The sequence below is a fragment of the Peromyscus californicus genome, unplaced genomic scaffold (assembly GCF_007827085.1).
Source record: "Peromyscus californicus insignis strain IS unplaced genomic scaffold, ASM782708v3 Scaffold_4__1_contigs__length_199733344, whole genome shotgun sequence".
NCBI classification, from domain to species: Eukaryota; Metazoa; Chordata; class Mammalia; order Rodentia; family Cricetidae; genus Peromyscus; species Peromyscus californicus.
In genome coordinates this window covers 185,048,673-185,062,696 of record NW_026294562.1, presented here as the reverse complement: position 1 = coordinate 185,062,696, position 14,024 = coordinate 185,048,673, and the positions used below count along the sequence as shown (strand labels likewise).

At 41.1% G+C, this 14,024-nt stretch overlaps 1 protein-coding gene across 1 annotated transcript; it reads left to right on the top strand.

The window, feature by feature from the left end:
- Positions 1 to 5,282: 5,282 nt before the first annotated feature.
- Positions 5,283 to 13,390, top strand: LOC128124186 (leukocyte immunoglobulin-like receptor subfamily A member 6). Its single transcript, XM_052760380.1, has 9 exons — positions 5,283 to 5,301; positions 6,446 to 6,520; positions 7,357 to 7,659; positions 7,968 to 8,252; positions 8,394 to 8,696; positions 8,980 to 9,264; positions 9,411 to 9,710; positions 12,670 to 12,720; positions 12,823 to 13,390. The coding sequence occupies exons 1-9, from the start codon at positions 5,283 to 5,285 to the stop codon at positions 12,960 to 12,962; spliced, it is 1,761 nt and encodes a 586-aa protein (XP_052616340.1). The 3' UTR covers positions 12,963 to 13,390.
- Positions 13,391 to 14,024: the final 634 nt, after the last annotated feature.

Genomic DNA, 14,024 nt, shown 5'->3' with positions numbered 1-14,024 from the left:
AACCTGAAGGAACATCTTGTCTCACAAATTTCAGTGGACACCTTCCTATGGGGCCTGCATGGGGACATTTTGTCAAGCAGTTCAGGAAAGAACAGTTTCTTGCCCAAATGGCTATTTTTGCCAAGAAGAAGACAAACTCCATATGGAGTGTCTTCGATGCCCATCTTTCTCTTTGAAGTAAATCAGTGCTGCCAGGAACAGATTTGTCTCACTGTCCAGAAAGTCTAAGCTTTTAAAACATTTTAAATGCCATATTCTGCAGGTCTTTGAAGAGTTTGAAGATTACCTACCTAATTGAATTATATCTATAAATACCTAGAAAATTTAACATGACCATTGGAATATCATAGAAGACTAATAATGTGTATTTCTTAGTTTCCATTACAATTTAAATGAGCTGTACAAATATAATAACTTAAACAATATAATATAGTATAACAAAATTAACTTTAAATTTGTATCAATAAACTAAAATCTATAACAATGTAAAACATTTTAAACAAGTTGCTCTTTAAAAGTCGGTTCAACAATCCATCCTTTTATCCTGTCTATATCCTATATTTCCATATCATATCCCCCTTTCTTCTTTTAAAAAGATATTGACTGTGACCAATAACAATTTGTAACCAACAATCTAAACAAAGACAAACATCCATAATCCATTTTTTGGGAATCTGGGCATAGTTTTCTAGGCTACTTCCTGCTGATAGAGGGTGCAGGTAATCTTATGGGGATCTTGAGAATAATTAAGAATTATGGTCAAGTCCTGACTGAAATAGTCTGTGAGGCGGTATTCTCTGAGCCAGTTGCCTTGAAGTTGATTTTGGATGTTGGATGATATGGGCTATGGTGTCATTGGAGACCTTTCAGGGGTCTTGGCTGGTCAAACCTGATTCATCACAACCTGCAATAAATCCATAGCCTCTTGCTTTCTGTAGAAACAAAGGCAGAGACTCCTTTCCAAAGCAACATATTCTTAGATACAAATTTTGAAGTCAAGATACCTTTAATATATATATTAAATTAATTATATATATATATATAGGCTTAATTTAGCAGCCTTTACAATCAAATGTCTTTCTGCAGTTAAAAATATCAAAGACATTGCAATCCAGATTCTCTGTGTAATATCCAAGTTTATGTGGCTTATTTTTTTGTACTACCTTTACTATCTCTTTAAAGACTTTATTTTTAAAAACTACTTATTAATGTAACTGTCTATATTAATTTTCTTCTCTCTTCCAGGCCTATGTACATTTTTATACACATTGTAAACCATTTAAAGTCTTGTTCCATATGAATCTGTCTTGTGAATCTATTGCTCTAAACTGCAGTGATTGGTACTGAAGGAGAAGCCTTGGCTACTGACTCTGCCCATTTCAGCTTCCCAACATGGTGGATGTAATTCACTTCCAGCTCAGGGAGCCATGCTCTCCACTGACTCTGGGAGCAAGTGGGTCCATGCCTCCATCCAGCATTGTGTATCCCAGAAACCATTTTTTTGTCTGTATTAGCAAAAGCTATATTCACCATGCAGCATACTGCACAGCTTGGAGACCCCTCTGTATAATGTGGCATAGTTCTAGCCCACATGCCATGAACCCACCACAGAGTAGCTTAAGCCCACATGTTGTGGTGTCTCTCCACCCACATGAGACATTAAGCAGGAACCTGGTTTTGGCTCCATTTAGAATTGCTTATTAAATGTTCTCAGGTTTCAGGTGGAAACTTGAGCCATTGGGTGCCATTTGTAGCTGAAAGTTTTCCTGTGTCCCACCTGGTCCACAGATGCTCAGACCCAAGTAAACACAGAGAGGCTTATTTTAATTAAAACTGCTCAGCCATTAGCTCAGGCCTACCACTGACTAGATCTTACACTTAAATTCAGGCCATTTCTGTTAATGTATATGTTGCCACATTACCTTTATCTGTGTGCCATGACATGCTGCTCACTGGATGGTGGGCTGACATAGCCTTCCACTTCCCAGAATTCTCTCTGATTGTCCCACTTATACTTTTTTTTAAATTAAAACTGCATAGCTATATCAGTCATATAAGACTTTAATATCCCTTCCTGTCCTTCTGGTCCTATGCATTTAACCCACTCTACACTCTGTTTTACTTCAGATAAGGTTTCAATGACTACAAATTGAGTAGAGACTTCTTGTAAAAGCCAGATTGTATCCTAGGATTCTTGTAAAATTATAGAAACATCAGGACCAGAATCCAATAATCCTTGAGGATAAATTTGCAGGCATTTGCTGAATAATTACTGGGAACACCTGTGGGGGTGTTCTTATAAACATAGGCAACCATTCCTCAAATCTATCATAAGTTGGTACCATACATCCATAATTAAGTATTTCCCTTTTTTTTTCTATCAGGAAAATTCCTATTATTTCCCCACTTCCTATAGGGAAAAATTTTCTTTTAATTCTTCCTACTTTCCTTCTTAATATTGGGAATATTTCTTTTTTGTCTGCTTTCTTTATCTTTTCTCTACAGGGAAGTTTCTTTTTTCCTTTTTTATTCTTTGTCTCAGATGCCCTTGTATTTTTAAACATGCAGTTATTCTTTAAGCTTTTCTGATTTCTGGTTCTGTTTCATCTGATGGAGGAGGAGGAGAGTCATGTCCACTGTCCTGTTTTCCTCACTTTCACTGTCCTCTGAAACAGCCTTCCTATCATCCTGTGAAGGAACGTTCTCTTCATCTGACTGACAATTTCCAGCCTGAATGTCTTCATTTTTACTTTCTTGTTCCACTTTAGATATAGCTTTAAGTGACTCCTCACTCTGCAATGGCACCAGAACATTTGAAATTAAATTACATAAAGACCAAATTTTAATGGTATTTCTCTCCATTTTGTAAGATATTCTCTACAAAAATTTATTTTATTATAAATAATTTGCCTAAATTGATTTTTTTATTAAAATTTTTTTTTATTCATTTTACATATCAACCACAGATCCCCCTCTCATTCCTTCTCACTCTCCCCCTACCCCTTCCCCATAACCCACTCATTCCCCTCCTCCAAAAGGGTAAGGCCTCCAGTGAGGAGTAGGCAAACCCAGGTACATTCAGTTGAGCCAGGACCAAGCTCCTCGCCCCTGCATTAGCACTGATCCAGACATCCCACCATAGGTAATAGGCCCCAAGAAGCCAGCTCATAGTACCAGTGATAGATCCTAATCCCACTGCCAGGGGCCCCTCAAGGAGACCAAGCTACACACTGTCTCCCCTATGCAGAGGGTCTAGTACAATCCCATGCAGGTTCCACAGGTGTAGAACTAAAGTTCATGAGTTCCACAAGCTTGTTTCAGTTCTCTCTGTTGATTTCCCCATCATGATCTTGACCCCATCCCCTTGTGCATAAAATCACTCTTCCCTCTCTTCAACTGGACTCCCAGAGCCTGGCCTGGTTTTTGGCTGTGGACCACTGCATCTGCTTCCATCAGTGACTGGATGAAGTCTCTATGATGACAGTTAGGGTATTCACCAATCTGATAACCTGGGTAGGCCAGTTCAGGCACTCTCTACACTATTGCCAGTAGTCTAAACTGGGGTCATTCTTGTGGAATCCTGGGAATTTACCTAGCACCAGGTTTCTCTCTAACCCTATAATGTCTACCTCTTCCAAGATATCTCTTTCATTCCTCTCCCATTCCATCCCTCCCCCAGCTCAAACATTACATTCCCTCATATTTTTATCCCCTACACCCTACCTCTATTGCCTCCTTTACCCCCAGTTTACTCAGGAGATTTCATCTGTTTCCCATTCCCAGCATGATCCATGCATCCGTCCTAGAGTCCTCCTTGTTAGCTAGCTTTTTTGGAACTGTGGGTAGTTGTCTGGTTATCTTTGTTTAACTTATAATATCTACTTATTAGTGAGTGCAAATAATGTTTGTCTTTGTGAATCTGGGTTACCCCATTCAGGTTGACATTTTCTAATTCCAACCATTTTCCTTCAAATTTCATGATGTCATTCTTTTTATAAATGAGTAATACGCCATTGTGTATATGTACCACATTTTCTTTTCTTTATCCATTGTTTGGTTGAGGAGCATCTAGGTTGTTCTCAGGTTCTGGCTATTATGAATAATGCTGCTATGAAAATAGTTGAGCAAATGTTCTTCTGGTATGATTGAGCATGCCTTTGGTATATGCCCAAGAGTGTTATCACTAGGTCTTGAAGTAGATTGATTCCCAATATTCTGAGAACTCACCATCCTGATTTCCAAAGAGGCTGTACAAATTTACCCTCCCATTAGTAGCATAGGAGTGTTCCCCTTGCTCTACATCCTTTCCAACATTAGCTGTATTCAGTGTTTTTGATCTTAGCCATACTGACACGTGTAAGATAGTATTTCAGAGTCCTTCTATTTTCATTTCCTTGATGACTGAGGATGTTGAACAATTCCTTAAAAGTCTTTCAGTCATTTGGGATTCTTTTGATGAGAATTCTCTGTCTAGATCTGTAGCCCATTTTTTAGTTGGATTGCTTGATATTTTGATGTCTAGTTTTGTTAGTTTTTTGGATGTCAGCCCCAAGTCAGATGTGGGGTGGGTTTAAATCTTTTTCCATTCTATAGGCTGTCATTTTATCATATATATCATGTCCTTTCCCTTACAGAATCTTCTCAGTTTCAGGAGCTTCCATTTATTAATTGTTGCTCTCAGTGTTTGTGCTACTGGTGTTATATTTAGGAAGCATACCTCAAAAGAATAATACTCAACTTCATATGGAAAAACAAAAACAAAAAAAACCAAACAGACAGGATAACTCAAACAATCTTGAACAATAAAGCAACTTCTGGAGGCATCACCATCCCTGAATTAAGCTCTACTATTACTGACTCTTCTTTCTGACAAGGTCTCCTCAAAGTTCTCAACACTTGCTTCCATATCTTCAGTTATAATTGAACATGAGGAGTTTCGTGAAATTAATGGCCATGCTGTTTCATTAATACCAAAAGTTATGTAAGCTGTTTTTCCTTCAGGTTCACTCCATTTCCTATTAACTGACATTTTAAAAAGTGCAATACTGTTGCTACTGAGAAGGAAGTTTCCCAAGAACCTCTGCTAATCCTGGAGTCCTCTTACCTTGACAGTGATTTCCTTCAGTCCTCAGAGATGTCTGGAATCCTTTGTCCTTCTTTAAGCTCCACATTGTGCATTAATATCTTGTATATTGAGTTCAGGCAGATATGTGAAAAGTTGTACAGAGGCACATCAAGGATGAATTTTTATCCTTTTCTAGCTGTAGGATGGATTCACTTCTATGGACTATACAATCATTGGTAAGTAAAGGATCATTTATTGTTTTCCAGATCATACCTTTAGCAAGCCAATTTCATATACCAAAGTCTTTGTTCTAAGCCCCCAAGAGGGATAATGCCAAATGCAAATTCTCAGTTTTACCATAGGTTTTGTTGTTGTTGTTGTTTTGTTACTAAGTGTGTATAGGCTTAGATCCCCCAGGAAAACTCTCAGACTAAACTTCAAACACAAGGTATGGAGACAGAGTTAACAATCACAAAAGGCAGATCAAGGCTAGATGCTAACACTCCAGTGTCAAACCAGGTATAGCTTGTGGGAATTCTTACTTCAGGTTTCTTGAGTGCAAGGTCCATCTTTTCTACAGAGTGAGTTCAAGAACATCCAGAGGTAAACTGTGAGACCCTGACTCAAAAAAAAACAACTAAATTTGAAAATGTTTGCTCATATCCCTCTAAGGAACACTTATAAAACTCATTGTTTCACCCACTTGACTCGGATAGAATCATGTCTTTGTCTCTGTCATTGATCTACCTCCTTGGGGAAGTAGTCATTCAGTATTTATGTATCCCCAAGAAAATTTCCCACAAACTACCCAAAGTATATCTAGGGCTGGGTAGGAAGCTGGCCATGAAAAGGAACCTACAGCATTATGAGTGTGGTCTGGCTGAATTGATATGATTGAATGTTAGAGAACCAAGCAGAAACTCTGACAGGAAAAGATCAGCTCTGAGCCCCCTCAGCTGAAGGTGTTGATTCAGGAAGATACCAGGATTATTTCTTGTTAAGTCCTGGTCTTTGGTGAAGAGGACCATCCAAGCAAATGTAGATGGTATATGGGAGACACTCTGCAAGAAGATACCAAAATCAGATATGGGTTTGTAAACCAATCTCACAGGAAGCTGACTGAGCAAGGGGAGAAGACTGAGAACTGCCTGAGTTTCAGGAAGCTATGTGTCAGAAACTAAAACCGAAAGTAACGAAACCCACAGGAACAGAGAGACCACATGTTTTGGAGCTACACCCTTCACAGCAGTGGGAAAACAAAAGCCACTTGCCTAGAAAAAGCAGTTCCTGTTTTTGCAAGGACTGCCTGTATAACATACTCATGACAAGGAAGCACCATACTGCACAGGCAATATACTTTGTGTCTGTTCTTTTGTCAAGAGGACGAGCCATCTGCCAACTTTTGGCAACTGGAAGATGATATGAACCCCAACCTCACAGTTCTGCTTTGTCTTGGTGAGAAATGAAGTTGTGGAGAGAGAATTCTGTTCTGAGAAGTAGTCTACCTCATAGTTGAGCAGTAAATCATCAAGGGTGTCTCAGTAGCTCAGAAGGGATCTGGAAGTGGAAGTCCTGCTCAGGCTTCAAGTACATACACTCACAGGTAACTCTCTTGCAGGACTGATTGTGGGCCCCAGGAACCCAGTGCTGGCAGGTAAGTGTCTTCCCAGCTTTTATAAAGTGTACATTCTCAGTGTGGATCAAAGGTCACCTGTGAAGAAAAGAGATGGAGAAGAGATGTTGTGGGCTGTTGCTGGTGTTGTCTGCAAGGTCCTGCAACTGAGAGCATGGAATTAAACAGAATGTCTTCTGACCAAACTTCCATTTTTTTTTGTTGTTGTTGTTTGCTTTTGTTTTGTTTTCAGGGGGCCTCTCTAAACCCACACTCAGAGCTGTACCAAGTAATGTGGTAACCACTGGGGAGCAGGTAACTCTAATTTGTGAAGGCCCCTTAGATGCCCAGGAATATCATTTCTATAAAGGAGGAAACCCAGATTCCCAGATACCAACAGCTCATGAAGACACTGAAAAAAAGAACAAAATCTTTATCTCATCCATTAGAAGTCATGATGCAGGCCAATATCAGTGTTATTATAAAAGCCCGGCTGGTACATCAGAACACAGTGATACCCTGGAGCTCATGGTGACAGGTGAAAAGACCCTTCCCCAACACTAGGATTTGTCTTGAGGAAATGAATATATTCCCTGTGGGGTCCCTTTGACAATTCTGGAACAGGGGTGACCATGTTAGCAATATAAGTCCACTTAGGATGTTTCCTCTTCTCTCCTAGGAGTCTACTCCAGCAAAGTCACCCTTTCATCCCTGCCCAGCCCTGTGGTGACCTCAGGAGGTTATGTGACTCTTCAGTGCTCCTCACAAGAAGAATATAACAGTTTCATTCTAGTGAAGGAAGATCAAAATTTTTCCATGCGCATGGCCTCACAGAACACATACACTGGTGTATTCCAGGCCCTGTTCACAGTGGGTCCTGTGACTTCACAACAGAGATGGAGATTCACATGCTATGGCTATTACCTGAACAACTTACAGCTGTGGTCACTACCCAGTAACAGCCTAGAACTCCTGGTCTCAGGTAAGGGAGCTTTAGATTTTGCTTTGAATGACAATTGGCTAGATATGAGGTCACAGGGAAGGACCTCATATGTGGTGGGTTGGTGAGCTCATGATCCTGAGCCCAATGTCACAGAACTCGGGATATAGCTGTGATTAAGGTTCAAAAACCAGGATGGACATTAAAAGTAGAAGCTGTTAGGTCCAGGGAAGAATTTGTTTTTTATGTGTCCTTCTGCTGCTGCAGATCAGCATTACTATCATTTGCAAGTGTGTACTTCTTGGTACAACTGTCTTAGCAAAGAAACATTTTTTTCTTGTTCTTTGCAGGGACCCTCCACAAACCCACCATCTGGGCTGAGCCAGGCACTCTGATCACATTAGAGAGTCCTGTCACCATCTGGTGTGAGGGGACCAGAGAAACCCAAATATATGTGCTACATAAAGAGGGAAGTCCAGAACCCTGGGACAGACAGACCCAAAAGGATCTCAACAATAAGGCAAAATTCACTATCCCTTCTGTGACAAAAATGCATGCAGGGAAATATCACTGTTACTGTTACAACTCTGCTGGGTGGTCACAAAACAGTGACACCTTGGAGCTGGTGGTGACAGGTGAGAGGATTCATCCCTAATCTCAGGACCTGCTTTGAAAAAGGGACTACATTCACTTTGAGGTCCCTTTATCAAATTCATTAAGAGTGGCTAATGTATTCTTTAACGGTTAAACTTCGCAAGTTTCCTCTTCTCTCCTAGGAGTCTATCCAAGCAAAGTTTCCTTGTCAGCCCAGCATAGCCCTGTGGTGACCACAGGAGGGTATGTGACCATTAAGTGTTTCTCACAGCATGGATATAACAGGTTCATTCTAATTATGGAAGATGAGAAATTCTCCAGGCACATGGACTCACAGTATACATACTACAGGGACTTCTGGGCGCTGTTCACTGTGGGTCCTGTGAATCCCCAAAAGAGATGGATTTTCACATGCTATGGCTATTACTGGAACAGCCCCCAGCTGTGGTCAGTGCCCAGTAACCATCTAGAGCTCCTAATCTCAGGTAAGGAAACCCAAAACTTTTCTCTGAATAATAATTGATTTGACTAAGGATCATAAAGAAGGATCTGATATATGGTGGGCTAATGAACTCAAGCTCCTACGTCCAATTTCACAGAATGTGGGAGACAAGTGTGGATAATAACAGTGATACTTAGGAGTTCATGAAAAGATTGGGTCTTTATGTGTCCCTCTGCCTTTACCAATCAGCTTAAGTGTCATTTTCAAGTGTAACCTTTGCACAAGTATCCTAAGAGATGTGTCTCTTTTTTTTTTCTACTTTGCAGGGACCCTCCACAAACCCACCATCTGGGCTGAGCCAGGCACTCTGATCACCTTAGGGAGTCCTGTCACCATCTGGTGTGAGGGGACCAGAGAAACCCAAATGTATGTGCTACATAAAGAGGGAAACCTAGAACCTGGGGACAGACTAACCCAAAAGAATGACAAGAATAAGGCAAAATTCACCATCCCGTCTATGACAACACTGCATGCAGGGAAATATCACTGTTACTCCTACAACTCTGCAGGGTGGTCAGAGCGCAGTGATACCCTGGAGCTGGTGGTGACAGGTGAGTATTTGTACAATACTCAGGAATCGTATCCCAAGACATGACTCTTAAAATGTCTGCTCTGAATGTATTCCCACTCATCAGCCTTTCAGGGTACAATGCAGACTGTGTGAGCCCATTTAATTTTCCATGTTTATCTCTTCTAGGAGTCTCCATCAAACCCAGACTGACAGTCCTGAACAGCCCTGTTGTAACCATAGGACAGTCTGTGACCCTCTCATGTACCTCAAATCAGAGATACAACGGGTTCAGTTTAATTAAGAACAATCAGAAGTTTTCCAGCTCAATGGGCTCACAGAATGTACGTACTGGGCTGTCTTCTGCCAGGTTCCAAGTGCATCTCACGACCTCCAGCCAAAGATGGAGTTTCAGATGCTATGGCTATAACACAAGCAAACCTCAAGTGTGGTCAGAAGGCAGTGACATCCTGGAGATTCTAGTCTCAGGTGAGGAAGCCCCAGGCTCTCTATTGAAAGACACTGAACCTGAAACAGGTTTCCCCAGGAGACATTAATGTGTGATAAGTACAGGGAAAGAATGGTTCCTGAGCCCACTTATACAGAATACAGACTGTGGGAGTCAAGACACAGAAAGTACTGAGGGGTGTTCTGAGAAGGGAGCTTGGGAGGGTGAGGAGATAAAAGGGTCTTCAGAGGGCTCCATATGCGCTGTTATTCAAGGGTCAAGTCCAAGTATCATATTCACTGTGAAACTGTTTAAATTCCCACATCTCTCCCACCTACTTCTTTGTAGGACTTTGTAGAAACCCAGCATCTGGGCTGAGCCAGGCTCTGTGATCACCTCAGGGAATCCTGTGACAATCTGGTGTGAGGGAACCATGAACACTCAAATGTATTTTCTGTATAAAGAAGGAAGTCCAGCACCCTGGGGCAGATCGACTGCACCAGTGCCTGATCACAAGGCCAAGCTTATCATTCCTTTCATGACAGAGTATAATGCAGGAGGATATCACTGTTTCTGTTATAACTCTGCTGGGTGGACACAGCACAGTGACTCCCTGGAGCTGGTGGTGACAGGTCTGTGGACACTAAGTGTCACAGTCTTCACATTTTCTGTGTGTGTGTCCCTGATAGCTCTGCTGCTTGGGAGAATATGACCCACATGCAATAACAAGGAAAAGTTTGATCACACTAACATAATAGTTGCTGCTTACACTTCTAAAATGTATGACACCATGTGGTTGATTGTAAGCAAGTTTAAACACAGTATAAATTCGGAAAAATGATTGCTGGTGTAATAGAAAATCCTGTGAACAACTAGGATTAATTGCATCAAAACTCAACTCAAATGTGACCATGAAAATGGGTTCTATAGCTAAAGGGCCTTTAATCTAGTGTGGTCAATGACTGACATAGAGTAGATGTCAGCAGGCTATAAAGTGTATAGCACATCTTGCCTAAGAATGGGCTTTATTAACTGAGAGCTAATGAAAAAGTCTAGGGAGACAGAGTCTGGGATAATCATTCTAGGGTATTCACGTGATGCCTGGAGCTACAGATAGATGGTCCCCTGGTTATTAACAACATCCATTCCCAGCTCTCTTGATAGAAAACAGGTATTTATTCCATCAGTTGAGGAGACACACTGCATGAATAACTTTCCTGATATCTGCCATGTTACTTGTGAGATCAAGTACATCATGTCCTCTACATTTTCCCTCAGGAAATATATCTTCCAAATGCTTTTACCTACAGTCCAACTGCTGGTGCCAACGTATCATTTAACAGACCATGTCCTGTTTGCACTAAGGGTCCTCGAAGGTAAACCTACTCTGTCATTATGGCCCAGCCCTATTGATACCTCAGGTGGGACCCTCCAATGTGTCTCATCAAAAAAATATGATTGGTTCATTGAAACTGGGGAAGAACAGAATTTCTCCAGGTTCCTCAAGACTCAGTACACACACACACTGGACAGTCCCAGACTCTGTTTCCTGAGATCCCTGTGACATCCAACAAGAGGGGACCCTTTAGATATTATGGATACTTCAAAAGTAGACCACATATGTGGTCAGTGGCCAGTAACCCTCTAGAGATATTTGTCTCAGGTGAGTAAGTCTCATTCACTCCACTGTTTTCATCATGAGAACCCTTTATCACTAGCTCTGCTGGCCTGAGGATGGTTCCAGTCATGATGGCTGAAGGGAGCTCTTGGCATCTATTGCTCAGAGGGGAGAGCCCTTGACAATGAAAGGAAAGAATGGGGGGTGAATTATCTTAGTTAGGGTTTCTAGTGTTGAAATGAAATATCACCATCAAGTTGTGGAGGAAAAGGTTTATTTGACTTACATATTCACAGCACTGTTAATCCTTAAAGAAGTCAGGACTGGAACTCAAACAGGTCAGGACCCTGGAGGCAGGTGTTATTACAGATATCTTAGGATGAGTGCTGCTCACTGGTTTTCTACTCATGGCTTGATCAGCCTGCTTTTGTATAGAATCCGGAACCAATACCTCAAGGACAGTATCAACCACAATGGGTCAGAACCTCCTTTCACACCCTGGAGTCGGACCATAGAGGTCTAAACTAGAACTCTGTTGCAGGATTGGTCCAGGGACCAATCTAAATGTGGGATAGATGGATTCCCTTCTGAGAGGGACAGACACATGTAAAAGCTCCTCTCCTTTGGGATTTTCAGTTTCCACTACTGTAAATTGGAAAGCCGTGGCCTATATGTTAAGTTCCTTTTAGTTCTGACCTTATCTGTGTCTTCCTCATACAGAGAAACCACTTCTGCAATTGTCCTGCCCTATCTGACACTGTGATGTTGACATTGTGCACGTGTATGCAACAGGCCAGGGCTCCTTCCTTTCAGTTCATGCATTTTATCTTCAGAGTAGGGAACACAGTTGAAGTTTGGATTTCTTGCATTTAATCCTATACAATGTGCCTTCCTGCTGGGTGACAAGTGGGTAAAATGTCTAGGAGTGAAAGGAGTCAGTCTTACATTGCATGGTTGTGTGAGTAACAGGTAGTGAACACAAAGACTCAGTATGGACCTCACACACAATTCCTCCTTCATGAATTTAGTTGCATGTTCCCATACCCCAGACTGAACATAAACCACAGGAAGGATTCCTTAATTCTGAATTGGAAATGGGAGGTGATTTTCTTCACCAATACTTAGTTCTTGATATAAACTTCATGCTCAAGTGTCTTACTCTGAAGTATGAACTCAAACAGCTTGATGTGTGTGAAGAATCCAGAAGGAATCATGGCACCCTAGGGAAAGGATTGATACTGGATCCTTCTGAAGTTTTGTGATTTGCCTAATATGCAATTATACGAAATGAAAATTGCAGGTAACATGAATGTTGACTTCAGAGAAGACACTCTGCTCTCTTAAGTATTTCATTAAGTGTGTACCTTCTCTTCTGTACCTAGGAACTGATGAGAACATCACTATATCACAAAACATGTCCAAACCAAAGACAGGTGAGTACAAATTCTCACTCATACAGCTTTTCTGAGGGTTTTGGTATCTGATCTTCCTCGGGTGATTTTCTTCTTCCCTTCATTCTTTCTCCACAACCACAGACTCAGAGACACAGGATCATCACACAGTGGAGAATCTGATCAGAATGGGGATGGCAGGCTTGGTCCTTGTGGTCCTTGGAATACTGGTGTTTGATGCTTGTCACAGCTGTAGACAGGATCAACTCAGAAATGGACTATGAATGGGAAGTACAGCAGCACATACTTTGCAGGGTCATGGACTAGACACTAAGTATGGGGATTCAGGGTGGATTTGTAAGAAAATACAGTGCTCATGTTGGAGCACTGACTGGGGGTCAATGTGAATTGAGTGCAAGGGAAATAACTGTCTCTTTATTGGGATGGAGAGTACTTTCCCACCAATCAGAGTTAGTCCCTTACATCTTACTGTGGACTTTTGCTGACCAGTGCCTCCTTTCTCCTCACCTAATGACATGGGGAACATCCTGTACCATCAACTAGGGTTCTCCCCTAATCTATGTACTTATTCTGCTTTGTCTTACTTTCATGTAACTTTCTATTACTTTAAATTACTATGTTCCCATCAACATTACAAATTTCAGGTTCTTTTCTTTTGAGAGCAAAGAACTTCACTCAATTACAATAAACATCAGCAGAAAGAAACCACCAGAATAAAAAATAAGTTACTTTATTCAAATGATTTTCTGAAACTCTTCTTGCAAGCTTTGGGAACTTCAGTTTTCACCATATGTCCATTCCGCGATTCTCTTAATATGGGAAAGATTGTCACTTATATACCACTGTTAGAACAACTCATTGGCAGGATATTATTGACATGGCTTTGAAATCATTACTTTTACAAGCAAAGTCCTAATGTGAACTATTTTATGATTTCTCTCTACATAGCCTTTACATCATCTTAAATACATTTATTTATTTCATTTTTTATTAAGGAATTTTTAATTCATTTTATATACCAACCACATATCCGCGTCTCTTCCCTTCTCCTGCACATCCAACATCCCCCCCAACCCCCGATTCCCTCCTCAAACAAGGTAAGGTCTCCCTCCCATGGGGAATCAGCAGAGCCTGGTCATTTAGTAGAGGTGATTCAAGCCTCTCCTCCTGCAGGCTTCCAAAGATATCAACTGAAAACAGACTAGGCACAAACCTCATTTCAAGTCTGGATGAGGAAACCCAGTAGGATCAAAAGGGTCCCAACAGCTGGCAAAGGAATCAGAAACATTTCTATTCCCAATGTTGGGAGTTTCACAAAAATCCCA

Bases quoted from the DNA above. Each gene is read 5' to 3' on its own strand.
- LOC128124186 (XM_052760380.1), top strand. The intron at 9,711-12,669 runs GTGAGGAAGCCC...TTCTGTACCTAG, and splicing joins CCTGGAGATTCTAGTCTCAG to GAACTGATGAGAACATCACT. The intron at 12,721-12,822 runs GTGAGTACAAAT...CCACAACCACAG, and splicing joins CATGTCCAAACCAAAGACAG to ACTCAGAGACACAGGATCAT.